The 24,359-nt window shown below is 43.0% G+C and overlaps 1 protein-coding gene across 2 annotated transcripts; it reads right to left on the reverse strand.

Moving 5' to 3' along the window:
* Positions 1-2,652: 2,652 nt before the first annotated feature.
* Positions 2,653-23,018, reverse strand: lingo4b (leucine rich repeat and Ig domain containing 4b). 2 transcript variants are annotated; one of them, XM_069711953.1, is made up of 3 exons: positions 22,598-23,018; positions 6,064-6,179; positions 2,653-5,928 (listed from the first exon to the last, which is right to left on the reverse strand). In XM_069711953.1, exon 3 carries the CDS (start codon positions 5,914-5,916, stop codon positions 4,102-4,104), a length of 1,815 nt encoding a protein of 604 aa, XP_069568054.1. In that variant the 5' UTR covers positions 5,917-5,928; positions 6,064-6,179; positions 22,598-23,018; the 3' UTR covers positions 2,653-4,101. The 2 variants fall into 2 exon arrangements, with proteins under 2 accessions (XP_069568054.1, XP_069568055.1); XM_069711954.1 differs by lacking the exon at positions 22,598-23,018 and adding an exon at positions 8,300-8,444.
* Between the last annotated feature and the right edge of the window lie 1,341 nt (positions 23,019-24,359).

Genomic DNA, 24,359 nt, shown 5'->3' on the forward strand with positions numbered 1-24,359 from the left:
AAAGTCTTTCCTCTTTTATCCAAATGACTTACGGCATTACAACGTGATCATTGCTGACTGCAATTTGGTTACAAAACACTTAAAGACAATTGAGGCAAATTGGTTTGTGCTTGTTAACTGTAATTCATGTATTTAATTTGTGGTTTTAAGCACTATTTGCAGGTTCAAATCGATATAAATCAGCACACCTCAGGATACAACTTGAAGTATGCAATGATTTTGTGTTATAAACAGATGCAAGATTATAAAAACACAATTTTTCAACCTGGTTTTAAGTCGAGTTATCTTGATAATGCACCAGAGGAGGAATGAAACGTCAAATTAAATAATCCAAACGCAGACACAACTCACTGATTATTTAATTAAGCAGGTGAAGCAGAAATCCTGCAGCACTTTGAGAACATCACTGTATTCATACGTATTCCCTCTGGGTTTTCTTGGGCAAAATATGCCATTTTGCTGTACAATATGTTCTTGTGGTGATTGCAGAATTATATCAAACTTTTGAATTGTCATTGTTATGGTTCGTTAAGGTTAGATAAAGACTGTGATGTGGCTTAAGAAGGAAAGAGAGAGTCATTTGTTTAAAGAAAAATCGCCTTTCGGTGAATCAGTCAGTGAATCCACTTGTCACCATGATGTCACTGGGAAATTACGATTATAGATGTAATTTCTAAGAGATGGGGTCGAATCCACAAGTCTCACAATATCCATTATCATAATAGGAAATATTCTTAAGAGCTTACCTTAATCAATCCATCTCACGAAAGCAAACACAAAACCTTTCTTCTGGCACCGACCCGATGCTGAAAGTAACATTATTTGGACTTTTTCAGCCATCGATTAATTCCTGGAAGTTCCAGCCGGACCTTCAAGATGAAAACGTTCATGTTTGGGGGGTGGGGGGGTGGTGGTGGGGGAGGTTACATGTCTTTGCCCGTGAACACATTGTGTTCATCGTTCTGACATTTGTATTTTTCTAGTGTGTTAATCAACAGTAACTCCGTCAAAAGCGCCCCGATCACACACCTCTTGTACAAACATGAATGTCAGCCGTCGGTCTCCCTTCGAAGCTCTCGGGATCTTTCTGGCTAAACATGTAGAGCCATGCTCACTTTTTGTCACAGTAATTCGGCCAGAGAAGTCTTTTCTCTCTCTTTTTTTTTTTTTTTTTTTTTTTTGGTCTTCAAGGACTTCATTTTCTCTCTGAATGCCTGCAGGGACCACTTTTGCTCAGACTATTATCATTCAAAACAGCCAAAGCCAGATAACAACCATGGTTTGAGCCAGCAGGCAGAGTTAACTGAGAAAAAAAAAGAAGTAAAGACCAGAATAGTAAAGACTATCAGTCCCAGTGAAAACATAAGGATAAAGGTGTTGTTTTATGGATGAATCAAGACAAGATAGGCTTTTATCTCAAATCCTCTTCAAACAAACAGTGCGAGATAATAAAAATAGATAATCATCATCCTTCTTTTTCACTGGTTATTCTCCATCCAGCACGTTGGTCTTCTAATCTGCTGCCTCATGAATATTCATCTTTGCCACTCTTGCTGTTAGCTGCTTGTAATTAAGGTGATCTAATCATTTACAGCCATTCCCCTGTCACTCTGGATAACACTATCAGCCAAACGCCTGCAATCTTAATGTAAAAATATGTCTTATGGTGTAAATAAATTGCTCCCGGACTTTCCCCCATTAAAAAAAGGAGGAGCCTTGTAACGGCAGATGCGCAGAGACCGTGATGCTCTGGATGGTGCGTCGCGGGGCGGGGGAGGGGCTCGTAAACACCACTTTAATCTGCCCCTTTGGCTTTCTGTCCAATGGGAGCAAATAGTTGTATTAAAATAGATGATATGACAGGCCAAGCTGGGACCGCAGGATAGCACCCGCCAGACAGACCTATATAACAGATTGAGACATGCAGAGGTAATCCAAAAGGGTTTAAATCTCTGCTCATACACGTGATTATCATTTTTTTTTTTTTCTCTCTCTTATTTTTTTTCTTTCTTTTTTTTTTCTGGGTTATTCTGGGAAAACTGCATGAGGCGAACAAAATCATCTGCTGTCCAGTGAATTCACTCGGAGAACTGCGAGTCTCTAAACTGTACTAAAATCAAATGAGGGTAATTCATTGGTTAACATTGACGTTATCGCTCTCAAATGCAATATTCGGTTTTTAATTGCGAGTCAGCACTGAAGGATTACACCAGCGAAGGAGAGAGAAAAATGCCTGTAAATGTTTTAGGGAGATTCGTTGTATCTCATTGCATGGCTCTGACAGAAAACGGGCAGCGACCACGGCATTTCTCTGCACCCTTAATCCTCCCTCTTCACAGAAAAAAACCCCAAAAAAGGAAGAGGAATGTACATTTTGCGTGGCTAACTGCCAGTTGTGGCTTTGTTGCCTTAACAAAGGGGCTAAAGGCCACTTTCTGTCTCATAGAAACACACAGTCCTCACAAAGCACTCGCGGCATAAGAGATTAAGTGCTTTGGTTATGCAAGAAAATATGTTGTTCTCCTGCCAATTTTCCCAACAATTGAGTCATTTCTGATGAGCATCCGTTGACAGATTGGTTTTTATGATTACGTTCGTTTCTGCTTATGATTTCATAGTCAAGTCATTACATACGCACACGCACGAGGCAGGTTTAAATATAGGCATTTAATGACACAACATGAAAAAAAGAAAAGAAAAACAAACAAAAAAAAGTCATTTACAAGGTAGCAAATAACAAACACGTCAGTGCCGTAATGTGTGTATCGTTTACATCCGCTGTTCCTGGCATAATAAAGCATTACTTTGTGCGTAGTGCATCTACGGAGTTAAGTTTACACACAACAAGAGTGCCGTATTTGAGTGACACTAATCCCCAGAACTAGATAAAATGATAGACTAAACCGCACACACACAGACACACACACACACACACACACACACACACACACACACGCGCGCGCGCGCACACACAAACGCCCTTGACCTAAATATTTACAAGATAACAATGATCACGTGAGCATTCTCTGTCGATGGTGAGAACGTTACTGAGGCACATATTTGTCAGTGTTTCGTGTGGGTGAAGGATAAAAAAAAAAAAAAAAAAAAGTGATTTCTCGAATATATTAAAAAAAAAAAAAAAAATCACCTTCTAATAAAACCACATGCTAAATGAATAGGTACCAAAAGAAAGACAGACATACCTGAAAGAATGCGTTTTAAGTATGAAACGGGAAGGGATACATTCCTATGCACATCATGGTTAGCTATCAGTCCCTTTACACTGCTACGTTATCTTTTAACATAAGTAGTACCCACAGCAAAACACACAGTTTTCCAATGCAGCAACCTTGAAACATTCTACGAAGCTCTAAAATGCCCAAAATGTACCCATAAAAATGAGAATCAGAAATGATTTGGCTAGTCTATTCCATATATTTATTGCATGTATCAAAAGCTTCAGAGTCACATACTGTATTCACACGTTAAAGTCTTATAACCCATGCTCGATCGATAGTGTTTGACCTCCGTGGTTGAGCAGAAATAGCCACCCGGGGGGTCAAAAAGGGTAAATGTTGACTCGGCTTGTGTTGGCAAGTGAAGACGAAAGTGAGCACGTTAGTACAATATGACTGATTTCACAAGCACCTGGTATGAAAACGTGATTTATGTGCCAAACTCGAACTGTCTTCACGTGTTACGACCCAAAAATACAACTTCTTGTAATTACATGCTACATAAAAAAAGAAAAAAAAAAAAAAAGAAAGCTTTGCCAGGGAAGTATTTACTTATTCAAAGTACGAGTGGTTGCGAACAAATGAACAGCATCCATGACACAGCTCTGCCTACAATTTGTTGTTTCTATTCCCGGATCATGAGATATTCATTAGTTAGATAACACGGCCAAAAGGTTGCTGAGATGTAACTTTCGCCTCTGAAATTAGAAGAGGACTTACACAAGTGCAACAAACTGGCTGTGATTTGCCTCTCGAAGGCGCCTTCGAATAGACGTCTCTGTCATTCAAAGTTCCAGTGGCGGTCAATGGTGCAGAAAGAACTCGCAGTCAATTTTCGAGACCCCTTTTCACCTCTTCACTGGCTTTAGATAAGTTTCATGGTAAACCTGCCACCATCACCTCCATCCCCTCCTCCTCCGCCCATGGAAGACCGGGGAACAAAGTCAATAGTCGCCGTGTGCTTGATTTGACCTTTGCTCTGGCTCCAGAAAAACATGAAGACAAAACAGATGGCCACTGAGCTGAGGAAAGACAGGAAGCCCATGGTGGTGGCGATGATCAGGGTCTTCGCGTCAAATGGGTACGGCTTGGCCATTTGAGCGGAGGAGTTGGCAGCTTGGGGATTGGAAGGCTCCGCCCAGCTCTCCTCGGGGAAGTAAGGGATGGTTCGGTTACGCGGGAGCCCCTTTACGTACAGGCCGACAGTCAGGCTGTCGTTGCCGGCTGCGTTGCCTGCCAGGCATTGGTATGTGCCACTGTCCTGGACTTGGGCAAAACGCACCTCCAGAGTGCCGTTCAGTAAAACTCTGATTCTTCCCGTTGGAGAAACCACATTCTTATGGGATGAGATCCAGGTGATGGATGGGGATGGGTCTCCGTCGGCCTTGCAGGAAAAGAGAACCGTCGTGCCCTCCTCTACCCTCGCCTCCTGCGGCCTGCGGTCCTTGATGCGAGCGGGGCGGCAGGTGAACAGCCTCGGGAGCTCTTTCTCCGAGAAGTCTCTGAACTCGCGCTGTTTCACCGCATCGGGAGAGGAACAGGTGGGCTGATAGCCATCAAAGTTCAAGCGCAGCCTGCGACGGACCACCCAGAGAAGTCGACAGTCGCACGCGAGGGGATTCCCGTCTAACCGCAACACTTGAAGGTTCCCAACAGAGTGGAAGGTGCTCTCCTCCAAAGTAGCGAGCTGATTGGACGTCACGTTGAGCATACGGAAGTAGGCCAGTCCCCTGAACGCTCCCGGCTCTATTCGCAGCAGGTTCCCCCCAGCTAGGTGCAACTCCTGGAGTCTCAGGAGGTCCCCGAGCAGGTTGCCCTGGATAACGGCAATGGGGTTGTAGGACAGGTCCAGGTAGCGTAGATACACGAGGTGACGAAGCGCCGAGTAAGGAACCACGCTTAGGTTGCAGCTGCTGATGACGAGCGAGGTCAAATTAAGACCGATCAGGCTGTTGCCAGCCATGGTGTCCAGCGCCGGCCAGTTCGCGATCATGAGGCTGCGCAGGCGGTGGAGCCGTCGGAAAGCGTTGTTGGGTAGCGCGGTGATGGTGAGACGGAGCATGCGAAGACGCGTCAGGCTCTGGAGCTGGGACAACGCCTCGGTGGGGATGGAGGTCAGGTTGCTGCGGTCCAAGTTGAGCTCCTGCAGATTCTGCAGACCGACGAAAGCCCGCTGGGAGATGAAGACCAAGTCGTTCTCTCCAGCTTCCAGCGTTTGCAGGTTCCCCATTTCTTTAAAGGTGTAGTCCAGGAAGACCAGAATCTCATTCTGGCTCAAATCCAGAAAGCGCAGACTGGACAGGCCGGAAAACACCCCGACGGGGATGATCTTGAGACGGTTGTTCTTAATCCGAAGTGTCCTGAGATTCTGAAGGCCCTGGAAGGCCTCCACCTCAATCATGGAGATAAAATTATCACTGAAGTCCAACTCTTGAAGTTGCAGGAGGCCTGAGAACTGGCGGCGTCCCACAGTCTTAATCTTGTTGTGGGATAAATCCAAACGTCTGGCATCGCTGGAAAAGCCCTCTGGCACCGCATTTAAATGTTTGCCGGAGCAGATCACTTCTTTGGCCTCGGGTCGACACACACAGCGTGGAGGACAACCTCCAGCGGATACACCCAGTCCAAACTGGAGCAGGATGCTCCACGCGCCCCATCGGACAACTGACTCCACGAACATCTTACCTCCTGCCTGGAAAGAGACACAGACGATTAACGACTTCGACATTTGATACGATGGCATTGCGTTTGCAGTAGTTTGCCAAAACAAATACCAGTCAAAGCATTGTTGTACTTCATTTAAGCATTAACTTGTGTTGAGACGTACCTTTTTAGTCTTGGAGTGCCGATTTTCATAACCAGTGGCAGTCAAGTTGGAATCAGACTTGAGTTAAGTCCTCTGTAGAGATGTTTTCCTGTCAATAACATGCCCTTTAGAGTGGCCTAGACAGAACACAGAGACAGAGAAAACAAGTCTTAACAAAATAGAGAAATATGGCTTTAAGGGCAGAGATTAGTTTAACATCCCCAAAAAACATAACTCTTCTCCTTCAGCTTTGAAGCCACGTACCCACAGGACGAGTGAGTAAGAGCTTCTCATAAGTTTCAGCTTTTCTTAAAATAGACATAAGAACTGTTAACCCCCCCGTCCATCTCATCAGGCTGCTGTTCCCACTAATGGAAAAACCAGGACAAACCAGATGGATTAAAAACCAGCACAAATACAAGTTTTCTGAGCAGGCTGTCCTGCTCTGGGTGTTAAATGATTCATTTTGTAGCAGCTTGCTGCATGCTGAAAAGTGACCGGGCTCCCAATGTGGATCTTAAATGAAGCAAAGACAAAAAAAAAAAAATCAGTTTTTTTGAGCTTTCTCTTTGCTTAGTCAGTAAACACGAAACCAATCCGGCCCGACAAAAGAAAACTAATCTGTGACATTATTTCAAGTCCCGTCAATGACTATGTCCCTTCGTATATTTTTTTTTCTTAGAAATCCGTCATTCGGTATGAGGAAGAACAAAGTGGAAAGGACCCATTTTAAATGGCAGAGTTTGCCCAATGTGAAGCAGATGCGGCAGCTATTGAGACCGACCTCCATCTCCGTGTCACAGACAACAAAATCCCTACTTAACCGATTATCAAAGAATACATCTCACTTTTCATTCAGGACATTTTATCTTCCCAGAGACTGGAAACGTACCATTAAGAGCACTTAACACCCCGGAAGTGTCCACACATGATCTGCCCTAAAAAAAAAAAAAAAAAAAAAAAAAAAAAAATATATATATATATATATTTTAAAAGTATTAGTGCGCCCAGCCTCGCACGACGCCTCTGACAGAGCAGATGAGGCCTCGGTGAGATGAGCGCTCTCCCCCCTGGGCGAGGCATCTGGGTTTAAAACCAACTCTAACAGCAGTCGTCGCCAGCAACAGGCTGAGAGCGACACAGATTCTGTGAATGCAGTTTGTTTAAAGATCAAATCAGCAGTGGAGTACAACTTTTAAGAATGATCACAAAAATGCTGACGAGGAGTAAAAATGTCGACTCCATAAGGCTTGTTTAAGGATCTAATAGTTCTTATTCAAATGCGGGGTTGGGGATACTTTGTACATTAATATTAGTATTGTACAGTATATATTGTATGCTCCAAGACAACTTTGTAATTTTGGGCAACTCATTGTTAATCAGAGCTGTCATGTTTTGTTTTTATAATCAATATTTTAGAATTGCTGTATGGAGAAAGCTCTAAGTGCAGTTATTTCTATGTAGGATTCTGTTTCCAGATTCCCAAAAATAAATGGATTAATGAAATAGATTTTTTTTTTTTTTACATAAGAATATTGCCTCAGATTGACAGACAAATTTGCTTTAATAACCGACATGAATGGAAAGCATATTATGAATAACAGTTATATTAATTCACTCATCTGAATTGAGAAAACTTTTTTTTCCATACTGGTTGAATATTATCAACAGTTTTGTTTTTTCAGAGGGAAATACTGTCATAATACAATGATTTCATATGTTTTAGAAAATAAAACAAGTAAGGGTACAATTCAAGTAGAAAAATGTACTCCAAACTAAATCAAATTCAACACCAAGGTCAAAACCTATATTTTAAAACAAACAGCAATGTTACAGAATGAAAACCTGCAAACTGACGGGGACCAGAGTCCAAAAAGAGGCCCGCTGATTATAAAACGCTGCCCGGGTGAAATATTACATAATTACATTATTCTGCCACTGTCTGGCCTTGCCAGTTGAATAAAACAGTGCTGGGACAGAATGTGATGTAAATTATATATTTCCTTTCCAACACTCCGACCTGCTGCGGTACGTGCAACGAAGCTAACTAACTCCAAAAGAAAAGAAAAAGAAACAACTCTTCAACACAACACAGCTGCACAGAAACCTCCAAACCCCCCCCCCAAAAAAAAACAGCAAAAAAAAAAAAAACGTGAACGACACTCCAACGGCAAAGTTTCCCCGTTTCGTAACAAACAGAGATACTATATATACGGCACGAAACTACAATCCAAAACACATCCAAACTGGGTCTAACCTGCAGCAGCTGCAGCTCCTCACTCTTCACCATCAGACGGTTTCCAGAGTGAGGGGGGTGGGGGGTGGGGTAGGGGACCCGCCCTCGCTGCAGCCTCTCCGATGAGTGCCAGAGTGGCCGACAGTCCCAGAGCCGCACGGTCTTTGTCTCATCCCTGCTCTTCATGCAAAGCTGCTCTTATACTGGCTGGCTGGCTGGGAAGCGCTGACTCACAGCCCAACACTCGCTCGCTCTTAAACTCCCAGGACTCGTGTTAGACCGATATATCAGAGCGCAGACGCGCCAGGAACACGCCGATGTCCTCGCCCCTTTTTTTTTTTGGTGAAATCCTGGACTTCAGTTAGAGTTGGTCAGGGGCCACGACTACAGCTCAAAAACACTGTATTCAATTCTGACTTTTATGCATTCATTTCTAGTTGTTGTTTTTTTTTTTACATTTTAATTCTTTATTTTTAAGATTTGACCTTTTCAATATTGAACTTTTCTCACAATGACATAGTGGCGCCTTAAAGAACTTCGTAATTTATTGACAAAATGTATTCCTCTACGATCCAGCGTGAGTTTTGTCGTCCTGTAGTCGTCTCGCTGCTCTCAGACAACTTATTGAGCTTCTCTCCTGCTCGGAAAACAACAATAAAACCGATTGACAGCAACAAATATCGGCTTTTTAGAAGTAATATTAGTCTCCTTTCTCAGATCTGTGTGTAGTACATGGTTGGGGGGGGGATCAAAATGTAAACGTGTTGAACCCCCCCTCCCCCTCCCCCATCTCACCCTCCCCTGAGCTCAGTCATGAGAGACAGAGACTGGCAGGTGTGTGATATCTCAGGCGGGGTACGGCTGTCAGTTGCTGAGCCCTTCCAGCCAATGTGGGGTGGGGTGTGTTGGGGAGGTGAGGGGTCGGGGGGGGGAGGGGGGGTCGGCATCACTCCTCCCCTGCCTCTCCCAGCGCACATCATAAAAGCCGCAGTCCAGGCAAAGGTCGCGACCCCTGGAGTCACAGCCGGGACTGACCCCATCCATCAAGTCAGAAAGAGGGGGAATAAATGCGTTTGTAATTTCGCCATCTATTTCTCGCCCTGCGTGGAGCGCGGTCACATGAGTGTCGCGTTACGGCGTTAGTTATCTAAACTATTTTCTATTACGCAGAGCCGCTTGTTGTTTCTATTAATGATACGCTCTCCGATTAGAGCGGACAACAGTCACTTCAAGGGCTGTTACTGCTGTTGTTTAAGACTTCTGACGTACATAAAACTCCCAACGTGGCACCTCCAGTAATTTAATACAAACCTGCTTTATGTAAAATAAACAGGAATCTATTTAACAATAGAAGGAATAACACAGTATACCCCTATTTCCAGGGAACTCCCTGTAGTATGTGTATTACTCTGTAGTTTCCACACACACACCGACACACTGAATATTTACTATTATTTCATAACTCACAGTTGGTCATTGTAAAATAATTTCATAAAGTTTAAGATTTAAATAATACACTTTCTTCAAAATACACAAAATCGTCATTGTGGTCTTTGTGCAGTGTCCAAATAAATGTGTATTTGATAAAGTTATAATTGGTTATATACTATACTGATCATTTTACACAAATACACTAAATTACAAATATGTTTTCATTTTTACAATCTGTATAAAAAAAAAAGTGACCATTGTGATATTGTTTGTTACTGTGAGGATCTTATTCTATTTTTTTTTTTAGCCCCGGTATTGTGAAATCACACTGTTAATTACTAGTAATCACACTGGTTCTTGTTTTTTTTTCAACCCTGCTGGTAATCTTTCAGAAGTAGTGTTATTTTTTTCTGTTTCATTCATTGTAATAATTATGTTTTTTTTTATTAGCCATCTCTAAGTGCAGTTGCAGAAGTGACGTTGTTTGCTGTCACATTAGTTCAGTCTTATTCAATTTCCCAGCCGTGCACACCGAAATCACACAATTACTGTGATATCTTGGCCTCTCACTTCTTCTTTTTCCTGCAGTTATTTTCCGAGAAGACTTTTTCTGTGAAATTCAATTGAATAACGACGCCGTTTGATTGCTTTGCAAAGTAATTCCATCCGGTTGCTACTGGGGTTTGCGTCCTTTGCCAAAGTCTGGCCAAATACCGCAAAGCCAGATTGACCGGTATGATGCTTGCCACATTACGTCCCTGGTAAAAACCTATTTGCAAAAAAAAAAAAAAAAAAAAAAAAAAATCCTAAAACCAAACAGGGGCCAGCTCTTCCCTGAGCAACCGATCTTAACGCCGACATTCAAACAACATCGAAGCCAGCGGGATCGTCTGTAACTTCCCCTCGGACGACCCTTTGGCAAGAGTCCCGCAGACTGTCGGGCGAACTCCCGCTGTCGCGTAATTGTTTGAAATAGTTCAACTTCCCCGGCCGTGTTCGGTTTGTCCTCGCTGCTCTGTCATCGGACAAAACTCATCAAGCCGCTCAGCTTGGGCCCCTTATCGCCTTACATCAATCTGCGACCAGTTCAAATTAGGACCTTCTCCGGTGACTGAACGCAGCGGCGGATTTAGTCATTACTTGGTTCTCCGAAGTTGCTTTACACCCCCCGTGGTTATGATAATCAAACTATTAGTGTAATAAAAAAAAGAAAAAAAAACCAACAACACACAATCACGACATTAATTAATTGGCCGTCGTATCAGCGTTTTTTTTTTCCTTGTGGAGGATGGTCACCAAAGTCTTTTTTTTATATATCAACGCGTGTCGTGTTTGCTCTCCAAAATTGCTCAAATCAGCAACTTTGCTCCGGTGAAACATTTTTGCTTGTTCATCTGATTTAACTGCAAACACGATCATTTTCTTCCCGGGATCACATTCAACAAAGCGCCACCGCGAACAACGACTCCTATCATTATCTTGCTGTAACGCCGCCAGAAGCAAGAAAGGAGGGGTGTGAGGGGAGGGGGAGAGGATGGGGGGGGACGATTGTCAATTAACTTGAACTCATCTTCTCGCCCCCGCATTATGGCTTCATTCATTTTTTTTTTTTGGACGGGAAAGCCGCCGTCGGTGCTCGGCTCTTTTTAAGTTTCACCCGATCCGCCGCCTCCCGACGTTTCGACCTCTCCCCGTTACTTAGACAAATCGCAGCGAAATGTGAAAAAAAACACCAAAAAAAACGGTGACAGACAGCGAGCAATTATCGAGATGATGGCTTCGGGGCGAAAAACGTTCGTCGCGACGGGTGCACGAAACCGTGAACGTGATCTCGCGCGGTTTCCCATCGGACGGCATCGTCCCTGTCATTCGGGAGTTTCGGACGCCCCCCCCCAAAAAAAAGAGCGAATCTCAGTGCCGAGCGACTCCCGTCTGACAGGAGGCGCGGCCTGAGCCCGGCTGGGGGTTTTTCTGACACTTATTTCTGACACTCGCAGCTATTTTTAGCTCGTCACAGTGAGAAAGACAAGAGCCTGCATGGCTCAAATCCCCAATTAAAGCGGCTGGGACAGAACAACAGCGCGAGGATCACAGAGCATGAGATCGTGCCTTTGCACTGTGTGTTTTCTCTCTGTGTGTGTGTGTGTGTGTGTGTGTGTGTCTGCTGGAGTTTGTTAAAAGTGTGTTTGACTGCTGCTGCGGTGGTGAAGGAGTTGTGAGTGTGTGTGCTAGTTTTTTTTTTTTTTTTTTTTTTTTTAACGGCTTCTGGCACCCGCTGCAGTGTGACGGCCCCCCGAGACCTCCGGCATGCAAGCAGCAAATATTAAAAGGTTCGCTGGCAGAACAGCTGTCGGGTGCAAAGCAGGAAAACAAAAAGTCTCCTGGTCTTTTCCCCCTTCGGGTTTTGTCTGGGACAGAGCTTGTAAACAAGATCGTGTCAGGAGCCGCATCTGTGTTTAAATAAACAAAATGTCTGAAATACACGGAGGGGAAGAAAAAAAAACCACAAAAAAAAAACCAACAGAAAACTTGTCAGACCCCAGAAGGATGTACAGTTACAAAAGTACAAACGGGAAGCAGCAGGCCGACGGTATCGCCGTCTTTGTGAATTCAGCGTCGATCCGGAGGTTTTCAAATGCGCCAAATGTTTCCGACATAATGTTGGTAAAAAAAATAGGTTTCAAATGATGCGCAAGATATTAAAATATTTCCATTTAACAAACGTGAAAAACACAAAATCTCTGCGTCAAAAAAAAAACAAAAAAAAGACTACAAATCGATTATTAAAGGAGGAAACGGCGGCGCTCCGTGCAGAGATGGCGTTCGACTATTTCTCCCAGTTTAATCATAGCATAGATTTATTGAACTTCTTTTCTTTTCTTTTTTTTCTTGATGGCGGTTGCCACGGTTGCATTGGCTCACGTGTTCGACCAATCCACACGGCCTTGCACGTAAACCAATTACCCTAGAGTAGAGTAGAAGTAGTTTAAAAAACAAAAAAAAAAAAAAAAAAAAGTATTTCACGCTGGTGTTTTAAGAATTATGATTATTCAGTTCCTGCTGTGACGACGTAAAACAAAACAAAACAACAACAACAAAAAAGGGACATCAAAAAAAAAAAAAGCTCTTCGTTATCCTTTTAGCGTCAAACGTGTGAAACGTCATTCATCGTCACAAAATGTTAAAAAGTGTTGAGGCGTTTTTAAAAAATATTAAAAGGTTTTGCATGTTTTAGTAGCAAAAACTCGATGAATGAAATGGGGGGGGGGTGGGGGGGGGGGGGATCGGGGGCGTCCGTCGCTATCGCACAATCCAGCCCGCGGCGGTGGGACGTAATCTCTTCCCTACTTTATGTGTACATCAGCATAATCCTCGCGCCCGTTGCCAACGTTTTACGGGACTGTGTGCTGGTCAAGCAAACCCATTTCCAATTTGTTCAACGGCTGCGAGGAAAACCTAAAGACCCCCTGAAACACCGCCGCAGCCGAGCGAGGGGCGGGTTCGCTTTGGCTGCGGTGTTTGAAATTGGCACGCTGGGAGTAGAGATAAAAGTCAAATGTGCGCGAGCGTGGCTGCGAGCTTGTGCCTGTGACAAACAGGATTATATTAATTGTTTGCCTCTGTGCCTACACGTTGAAATATATTTATTTTATCTGAACATCATGGAGTGTACCAGTTTTTTTTTTAATTTTTTTTATTTAGCTTATTTTGACAATTTCATTTGGAGTCCGGACATTTTTTTTAAATTTTTTTTTCTGCTTTATTTTCTTTCTGCTAATACCTGTTGCTTTATTCCCGTCACTCCGATTTTTACCACTAACGCAATGTGCTAAACGAAATTGGCTTGTCCTTTAATTATTCAGTGTTTCTCTCTCTGTTTTCTTTTAAATGGCTACTTCTCCTCCTCCCTCCCCCCCTCCACCCTCCCCCACCCATGCGAGCGGGCATCTCAGATGTATTTACAGGAAATGCCATGTCGATCTCTCGATATGTAATTTCAGAAATCTCTTGTTTGTCCTTCACATATTTCCACCACCGTTTGTCCCACCTCTTTCAAACTCGTGGGGATCCACGGTTTGTGCCTTTTGGACACGCGATATTATTATTAATAGCGAACGTGGCAGCGCGTGCCCTGTCCCTCCTTCACAACGCGTTTAATGTCCATTAACGCTCATAAAAAGGCGACCGCAGGGGTTGCCCTGCTATTAAGACACCGAGGGGCAGCAGCTGAGCGCCTCACTTTCACTTTTACGCAAGCCAAATTAAAACAAAATGACATTTCTGCCGCGTCTTTATCCACCACCCGCGGCCAACTGTTGTCGAGAAATCCACCCGGCGATACCGCGAGCCCCGAATCCTTGCTGCCAAACGGGCTATTTCCAACAGGCGCTGCACCGGTTACGCCGACGTAAAGCTCGGGTGGAACGAAAAGGAGGGGATCGCATGCGAAAAACCTAAAATCCATCGTAAGAGAAGAGACAGGCAGAGCACGGGCGGGTTTTTTTTGTGGGGGTTTTTTTTTGAGTATCAACAGTGTGATAAGTGTTGGAAGTGGGTCACAGTGACGGATCCGCTCACGTCGGTCCTGTCCCAGACTGCGCGTTGGGTAAAGCACTCTGCTATAATTCCACATTCCGACAAGGAGACAGTTAAAGACTGCGTGCGACGTCATGCAAAGTGCACCGTCTGCAATATTAATAATAGCACAAATAAATGAGGGAAGGGAATTAGTCTCAGTGCAGTGCCTATGTGATGTGACAAATTAGGTCGTCTCAGCTACCAGAAGCGATGCATCGGAGCCTTCAACGTGCATCAGAGGGATGATGGGAGGTCACGCATTACGGGGGGAGCTGACTGATAGGAGGCGAGAGGGATCTTAACCTGGAGCAGGTCACATGTTGAACGCTGATTGTAAAACACTGAGGGCAACGCTCACACCGACTGTGCACTCGTAAAATCTGGCACAGCGGGCCGTGTGTTTAGCTGCTTGGTGACGAATTTCAAACGTGCGGCCTTGAGTTTCTATTATAGGAAAGAATCACAAAAAAAAAAAAAAAAAAATGAATGTCCCTCAGTCAAGTGGCAGAAGTACTAAGATTCTGCGAATTTAAAAGGTAAGGATACTTAAAAAGAGAAAAAAGAAGGTTTGAAGTTGATTTTTCAGATCAAACAAAGTGGAAGAGAAGGAAATGCTAAGAAATATGGCAGAATAAAATTTTTTTTAAAAAAGTAGAAGAAATTTGAGGGAAGAAGTGATGGACAGAAAATGAGGGGGGTGGGGAGACGTCAAGGAAGGCGTTGTAGTTTATGTCAAACAAGGAAAGTAAACTTCTGATATGCTTGTTGTTCCCTAATGTTCATAATCCGGTCCGACACCGGACATTTGTCGGCAATGACTAAATCGTGTCTAAACTGAGCGGATTTTGCGTCCTCTGATGGTATTTGTCACATGTATTCTGCAATTTTGTCCAAAAAAAACCTGTGTAAAACGACTAAAAGGTCTCCAAAATCGCATTTTTCAAATCCACAGTTTAAAGGTGTAATTCAAAAAATATCTTTGAAACAAAAGAACGACTAAATCACTATTGTTTTTGTCTTTTTTCTTTTCCTTTTTCACATAACTGGATAATCCCCCCCCTCAACTCCCCTTCCTGCTGTCCAGGTGGAGCGCTTCCTCTTTGGCACGGTTTACCCGCTTTGCGTGCTAATCTGACAGGGCCGCTCCAAAATCCCACCTGGTTTCCAGCCGAGCCCGGACCAGCCGGAGGGGCACGAACAAGACCAGAGAAAAAAAAAAAGGCGTGTGCGGTGGGCGTTTGGATCACGGCTTCCTGTTGCTGGCAGGTCACAGACGCGATTACCAAGAGGCTGACGTGTCCGTCGGGTGTTCGGGCGTCTTTGAAGGGAACGCCACTTCCGGAGGTATGTTGTTGATTTGCACTTTCGCTAAAAAACATGCAACACGCGCTGCCATCATGCCCCACATAAACAACGGAGACCCAATGGGAAATGAATCATTCAATGAATTGAATCACAAGATTCGTCTATGTTGCACCTACTTCGACAGACCGGACAGAATGTTGAATGTTTGTAATTTTTTTTTTTTTTTTTATGCGACTACAAAAGAAACTTAATAAATATCTATAAATGCTACGTCGGAGAGAGGAGCCCCGGGTGTTTCCACCCTGACGGTGACATGTCCATGTCCTCCACCGCTCTCGGGCCTCTTGGATGCTCAATAATACAACAGCTATTGTAGTTGTCGGGTCGAGTTGCACGACTCGTCTAAAACGCTGCGCACGGAGTATAAAACTGCCGGTAACCGTAGCAATGGTACTTTTCCTTCACGCTACAGTACGTCAACTTTCATTGGTGAGATCTTTTTTTATTTGTATTTAGGTTTTGCCCCTTTTTCTTCAAAACTTAGGCACCGCTATTCTGCTGGTGGCGATACCATGGTTCGAATTGAAGCCGGATCAAAACCACTGCCTACATCTTTTTTTTTTTTTTTTTAAAAACAGGTCTGCATTTACCAAAAATAGTTTTGCACTCTCCTCGCATTGAGGGAAGGTCCTCGTTGTTTACAGCCTGGTGAGTTTTTGGCACACACCGCATACGGTAAATGGTGGTCAATGCCGATTGGCTAAATGCTGCTCCAGTAGTTTCAAAGTTTACCCGAGGTATTTGCCTATTCGGCTGCTTGGCCATATACCCATATATATTCACAGAGGGAATTTTAGGTCTGGTGATACCTGGCTGAGCGTGCCAATTTTACCCATCAGAGTCTCGGCAGGTGTTGAAAGCTCCGGGTGTGTAGAGTTCAAAATGAATGATGTTTCCAGATCTGGTTCTCTCTGGTCGAGGCGAGCAGCTAACTTTGGGCTACGTTTACAAAACAACAGACCTAAATCTTTTGCCAGACCGACAGCAGGTGAGTTGCATTGCTGGTAATGTTGGCCTCACCAGAAGAGTATAATATCTGAGGTTCTGCTGCATTGGTTTGATCACATTTTCAAACCCCCATCGCAGGTCTGACTGTGTCATAAAACAGCGTTGCCAAATTGGAAGCCGCATGCTTTTAAACGGCTTTATGAACCGTGCAGGGTGCAAAACCCTCTCTGCTTAAACCCTCGATAAAACTGAACTGAAAATTGAATTGGATGAGGGGAGAACTATTCGATGGCAAAACGCACCGAAGAGGTTTTGCGGTGGTGGAACGGCATCGTTGGTACTTGTGCCTTTGCTGAGAGAGGACAACTGCGAGGCTGCGGAGGTCTCTTCGTTATAAAACGCTCGCACTTTGCTTTTTAATTATTGTTTTTTTGTATTATTATTATTATTATTATTATTTTTTTTTATAAAGCATCTTGACAAATTGCCAATACTGTCATGCATGCGGAGGGAAATACTCCAGTACGAGGGCAGCAGCGACTGTAGGTGTGACAAGAATGACACAATCAGCTCTCCTCATCTTTAAGTCACCTGCTTGTATAACGGTGACATCATTGCAATAACTGCATTTAATTATTCTCCTAGTAAATTCCCGATTGGAGCGCGTTGAATAACTGCACTCTCCTCTTTTTTTTTTTCTTTTTTTTTTGCCTGCTGCATACTGAAAAGCCTTCCAGCCCAATGACCTTGGCTTAATGGGTATAGAAAAATAGACATGAGTAGATGAAATTATGATTGAACATACAGCCAGTTAATGGTGGCTTTTACATTTGTTATTCTAACTGTACAGTGTGCGATAGCTCTTCACTTTGTCCGACCTTCTGCCGGACAGGAAGTGATGTTTCCGATTGGTGATAGGATCAATCTGTCTGGACCGGGAAGAGGAATAAATGGCTTGGCTGCTTTAAAAAAAATATATAAAGTTCAGTGAAAATCTAGTTCAGAGTTTGTGTTATCCGAACTCTAAAAGGCTAAAACCATTTATACCCAATGTCTGCACGCAAGGGTGGATGCAAAAAAAACAACAACAACAGAGGTCATGACCCTCTACTGGCCGCATCGCACTGCCGGCCTGATCTCTTTATCCCTTCAAAGACGTCATGTTCTGTGTGGCTTTGGACTCTTTGATGGCAATGAGTTGTACAAATAAAGAAACCTTCGCACGGCCTCGTCTTTGAAGACGTTCACCAGCTCGTACTCGGTTGAACACAGTGACGGAGAAGTTCACACTCCACCGTGGCTTCACAACTAAACCATTAACTGCGTACAGTAGAAACCAGAAAGGTGAAATGGAGTTTTAGTTGCTCTTCGAACATCCGAAGACCGCTTTAAAGGATGCCGAGCCCCTTTTTTTTTTTTTTTTTTTTAATTCTTGTTTTGATGCATTTTCTTTCTCGGATCGCCTCCACGACCGGACGGACGACTTCTCGACACGTAGGGGCCAAAATGAGCGTTGCAGGAGCTCAGTTCTCATCGGCTTTAAAGCCACCGATAAAGGACAAAAACAAAAAAATCCCATGCACGCTCGCCGCCTGACAGATAATCTATGAGTTGAAAGTAGATCAAAATCACCACAATCAGTAAAAAAAAAAAAAAAAAAAAAAAGAACCACACACACAACTAACAATGAGAGTGCCATGTTGACACATGCCCTTTTTCATTTTTCTTCTCCTTCGCTCTCGCAATCTCTCAGGCTCTGTGTGGGAGACGATCAAAACAGAAAAGCTGAAAGAAGTGGCTGCGCTTTGGTCTTTTAACCAGGCTAGTATTCGTCCTCCTCCTCTTACCGTTTGAAAAAGCGTCTCGTTTGTGTGTCTTAACCCAGTTAGTTCTCCACTTTGCAGTCGCTTAATTTGCTCACAGACGAATAAACGAACAGAGTGAAAACTAGAAATGACGCACGCGTCGTTGGAAAAAGGAAAACACAACACAAAAGAAAAACGTGCAGCCTGAAAGAAACGTTGTCATACAGGACGTTTTTTTTTTCTTCTTTTATTTATTTTGTTTCTCATGACTATAACACAAAGTCTGCTGCTGACACGAGGCCCTGGGCCGGTGACATTTCAGCTTCCTCTATTCATGCCCCTCTCGTTTGCATTTCTCCAGTGGCAAGTGAACATCTGATCTCTTCTATTCATCTGCAAAAAGGACTTCAAAATAACCGTGTGGCCTGAATATTGCTTGTGTCGCACGGCGGGTTCAGAAGAAGTGCCGTGCAACACAGATTCTGCCCTGGATACATGCTTTTCATGTGCAAAGAAAAAAAAAAGCAGGTCCAGTGGAGACGCTGATGGAAAAGACAAACAAGTGGCAGAAAACCTAAAGTAAAAATCTCAATTTTTTTTTTTCTTCTTCTTCTAAAACGTACTGAGTATAAGTGTGATGTTAATCAGACTGAAAATGTGGTGGGTGGATGTGAGGATGCTTTGTTCCAGGCTCAGATACACCTTCTCCCAGATTGCTGCCTCTTTGGCTAAGCCTGGTATTAAGGAGCTGCTGTTGGAAAGAAGTCAAAGCTGCAGTGAAATACTCACCCAAATGTCTCATTTTCCTTCTAGTGGGACGAGCTTGTGTATATGTGTGTGTATGGTATGTGTGTATGGATTTATTTTTTTGGAATACAGCTACAGCCGCTGGTGGATAGTCAACATAAAGAAAACGCTATAAACAAAAATTTAAAAAAAAAAAGAAGATTCTTTGCAGTTCTTTAAGGCAGGCTGAGTCCTTAACACATTTAAAATGATGGAGAAACGCTGGGGCACATTATCGACTTTGAACATTATTTGCAAAAATTGACATTTAAAGCGAATAGAAAAATGAAATGGACAAAAAAAAAAAATGTCTGATTTAATGTTTGTTTTTTTCCAGACGAGGCTTTCACTTCTGCCTATCTGGGATTGTATTGGCAGTCATTAATATGTTATTGAAAGCCACTGGGTACTAATGAAAGGCTAATGTCATCTCGCAGCTTGATCATTTGAAAGTCCCGGGGCTTTGTATCAAAAATTCATGTTTGCCACTTCTTGTTTTGGATATTTATTCCTATTCCGAAAAAAAAAAAAAACAACCTCAACATGTTTTGGTTTCGTGTTGCCAAAGGACAGTCCAGCCCAGTTTGAAGCTAGACGATCAACCGCCCAGGGGTCCCGCACCCTCGGGGGTCCCTAAATCCTGAGGTTTTCTGTAGTCTAATTTTGTCTACATATTTTATTAATGGCAAATTTGACAAATTTGCACCACTGAAGTACAAAACAACTCTTGACTGGTCCTCCGTCTCCTTTTTGCGGTCCGGGTCTTGCAGAGGAACTCTGTTATTTTAGTTGATGTTGAGCTTATTTGTTGGAAAGTTTTGTTTTTAATTGAACTGCTTTCATTCTCTTCTGTGTGTGAAGTAATGAACAGACAGAAAGCCTCAGACGGAGGTAGTCGTGTTCCCTAATGAACAAACTGTGAGGTGGCAACAAACTACTTCTTATTGATACTCATTTGGTCGTCATGGTAAAAAAATAAGTGATAATTTGCCATCTTTACTCCCTGAAGCCCAAATTAAAATAATAGTAATACCAGTAATACCAGTTACTGTGTGCGTTGTCTGATCTGCTGTCAAATGTGCAAAAATATGGAGTTTACTTCCTAGAAAACTATGAAAAGCAGGAAATATTCAAGTTCATGTTTTGCATATTTACTTGAAAAATGGTTAAAATGATTAACGAAATGTCATTTTTGTCAGTCAACCAATCACTTTACAGACTATAGACACTGTTTCATATGCTGGATTACAATAGGGCCCTATAACAAGCCCTTTTGCCCACAAGCCGACCGCTGCCTGCGTTTCCATTGGTGGAGAGAGTTAAAAGGCACTGAAGAACTACTGACATCACATCAAATTGATAAGTAGATGTTGAAAAAACAAAATCATGTGGGAGACTCTTCGCCATGTAAAAAAAAGAAAAAAAAGAGTTTCTGGACTCTACCAGCGAGCCTTTTTCTGTCACTGTGATCGAAGCTGTTACTTCAAATCTTTCGAGCTAACTTCACCCGAAACCCTCGCCCGAGATTTCAATCTCCACGTCCTGAGTCCGTTCCAGTGCCAGGAAGACCTTTTTTTTTTTTAAACGCTCGAAACAGCGTTGGAAATTTACAAAACTCGTAGGCGCAAAAACAAACCCGCGCAATGCGCACGAAACCGTGCAGCTTGCAGAACTTTTTTAAGTTTCCAAAAAGTATGAAACGGCGAACTTTTCACGTGCCAAACCGCCGAAAAACAAACCGGATCGACGCACTGACAAACCGCCGCGTTAGCGTACGAGCTAAATCGCGCTAATCGCCCGAAGGTCTCGATGCAGATTTTCTAGCGCTGAGGCTACGCAGGCCAAGCAAAGAAACCACTTAAAGACTTGTCATATACTTCTTCGCCTCGAGGCTGAAATCAATTGAGGTCTGGAGCGGCTGCCCAATATAACAGTCCAGATAAATCATCCCCCCCTAACAAGGAGACTGACATACTTCCTGTGCATAAAATGCCCTCTGATTAAATTGCCCATTTGGCAGAATCCCAAGCGTCCAAATCCTTGGTTCTCCCTTGATGGCGATCTGCTCCTCCTGAGCCGCAAACCGACGTGATGCGTGTCCTCATTAGGACAGGAGCAGAGGACGAGAGTGTTTTTTTTTTTTTTTTTCCCGCTTACCCCTCTGCACCTTTACTGAAAAGTGCTGATCCCGGCTTATGTCACGACTGCAGGTGAGGCGAGAATCCCAAAAAAAAAATCCGACACACACGATGGACGAGCCAAGTTTTGGAAAACGATACAGTTTTGGGTGACAAACGGCAGTTTGATCAGATTTTAAAGTGACAGTAAAGCATCGTGATTTCACACACACACACACACACACACACACACACACACACACACACACACACACACACACACCGTCCCAGGGCGAAATGAGGCTGCCGTCTGTAATCCTGCAGTTAAAACACAGTCTGCTGTAGCCCAATTCTTTTTTTTTTTTTTTTTTTTTTAGCTTTATAGAACAAACTATCCCGAGGATTACTGCTCCCGGACGGTGTAACTCCACAACAAAAAGACAGATGTACACAAACAACAAAGCAGCTGAACGTGAAAGCATTAGTAGTGGCACGTTTTTGTTGTTGTTGTTGTTGTTGTTGTTGTTGTTTTTTTCTAGGCTTTTAGCAAAAATAGTTTCAGACGATTTAATACAAATAAAAAAAAAAATCGTACGGGGAAGAGCATTTATATGGGTCAGTGTTTTAAACTCGGCCCCAAAACGACACACGATGACGAATGTTTACGGACATTACAAGAGTGTTGTGGGCTTTTTTTTTTTTTTTTTTTTTTTTAATGAATGGATTCAGAAGACCTTTAACTTCAAAATAGGTCGACAACAACGCCGGCAAACAAAAATAACAAATAACTTTGCTTCAGACATTTTAACCATTATAACTCAAATATACCAACAGCTTCTTCCTTTTTTTTTTCTGTCTTTTTGTCCATTAGTTGTAATTCAAATTTGGCTCGATCTTGACTAAATATAGGGGAAATTTTTGCATTTATCCTGCAACCTGTTTTGTGTGACACCACAGGAAATGATGCAGCCGAAGTTGGAAGAAAAAATAATTTAAAAAAAATAAAATACGACCTCGACGTGGATGTTCTGGGCACCGTTAACCACTAATGGGATATTTAAGCACTGTGATCCCGCAAAATAAACGAGGAACACTGTAAAGTCTATATTGACTCGTTGGAGTACTAAATTCAATTAAATAACCGTAGTTTAGCCTATTAAAGAAATCGTACATGAACAATAACAGCTTCAGGTTCAACAACAAGGAAAACTGTTCAAAATCCGAAAAAAAAAAAAAAGTTTTGGGATTTAAAAAAAAATAAAAATAAAGTATTTGTGGATGAAACTCACCAGCGGAGGCTTTTCAGAGAAGCAATCATCGCATCAAAGGCTTCCCTGCTTTCACACTCATCGCCCTCGTCCAGCAGAAAGACATGTTCCTCTCTGTTCAGGACACTTTCCCCTCTTTTCTGTCTGCGTTCAAACCACACTTCCCCAACACCGGTCACGCCAGAGTCGCGCAATTCACTTCGCCCTCCTTCTTCATTAATTTCCTCTTTTCTTTTTTTTTTTCTTTTCTTTTTTCTTTTTTTCGACTGCCGAACACCTCGGGGAGTTCTCGGATAATTGCGCTACTAAAATAATGTAGGTCGTCTCCGCGTGTGTCTGTCTTGTTGTGTGCCGCTGCTGCGCTCCGAGCGCGGCGGTGGCGGTGCTGGTGCTGCTGCTGCTGCTGATGATGATGATGATGCTGCTGCTGCTGCGCCCTCCGTTATCTTCATCCCTCCTCTCAGCTGGAACAAAAGTCCTCGCATATTTAAGGCTGGATCCGCGCCGTGCGTCTGGGGCCGTAATACCGCAAATCCCCCCTCCTCTCCCCTCCCTCCCCTCCCCTCCGCGTAACGAGTAGTAGTAACGTCCCTTGCTGATAAATACTTGAAAACGTATTGATCAGACTTTCAGTGAGTGGCGCAGGGAAATCTTGAAATGTGCAGTCAATGGAATTGGACTACATTTAATCTAATGCAATAGTTTTTTTTTGCAGTAGTTTTACTTTCTCACACTGGTTTCCAAAGCTGCATGTCTGTGGCTCTACTGGTTAATACGATTTTAAGACACGACCCAAGTTTCCCAGAAAAAAAAACTGAACGAACCGGCAGCAGTTTGACCATCATATCTTCTTCACATTACAACTTGAACAGAAACCTTTGTATTTTAATGAAAACAAAACAACCTGGGGAAAAAAACAGTTGACATTTCTGTAATCTATATCCCTATTTTTTTTTTTTTCCTGGTCTTTGGAGAGCAAGGATGCATTGCATATTTATTGTAAAGGATTTCTGGAAGGTTATACCGCTTTAACCTCACTGGAACATTGAAAAGAGATCAATTTAACATATCCAAGGAACTGCAGGAGAAATGTTACCTAACCTTACGGATGTATACTAAAATTCGAGCTATAAGACATATTCAGGATGAATGCTTTTGATACATGCTGTATATCTTATTGCTAATCATGTATATTAATGGTGAGTTCATGAGCAACAGTGAAGTGGGAATGTTTTGGCTTCAGTGTGGGAGAAAACATGTCGAACTGAGTAAATCCCACGAGGAAAAGGGGGAACGTATTTGGGAGCTCCGAGAACGAGGTTCGACGTCACTTGACGTAGCAGCGTTTGTGGTGAAAGTTGAGAAAACTAATCGCTCTGTAAATTAGCCAGAATGTGCCAAATGTTAAAATTCGGCATTACACCGAAACAAGTAGAAATAATATCTATTGTTGGTCACTTTTCAGTATTCTGACATCAGAAGTAGAGCAGATTTCCTCGGTTCAGCTAGGTTGCCTGTTTGTTTTCCTCGTGAACACTAGTCGTTCCCCAAATCCCAGCTGCCTGAGTGGACATTAATACACTCTGATGTTGCTGTTTAGAAAATCCTTACGTTTTGCGGGCTTGGAGGAAATTTTATCAATTGGGGTGTTTTTTTTTTTTTTTTTTTGGTCGCCTGGTATTTTCAGACCTAAGTCCACTGTGTGAATATTTAGGTCTGGCGACGCTACGTTGAGAATTACTTCCGGTAGTTGCATTCAAATGGGCGTATAGACCCCGGATTA

The sequence above is a fragment of the Brachyistius frenatus genome, unplaced genomic scaffold (assembly GCF_029030835.1).
Source record: "Brachyistius frenatus isolate BFR_SWC_R1_liver_20210118 unplaced genomic scaffold, ASM2903083v1 Contig_104, whole genome shotgun sequence".
Lineage (NCBI taxonomy): Eukaryota > Metazoa > Chordata > Actinopteri > Embiotocidae > Brachyistius > Brachyistius frenatus.

What these genes read in the sequence shown, in the direction of transcription:
- lingo4b (XM_069711953.1), bottom strand. Translation starts at nt 5,916, where the DNA reads ATGTTCGTGGAGTCAGTTGTCCGATGGGGCGCGTGGAGCATCCTGCTC.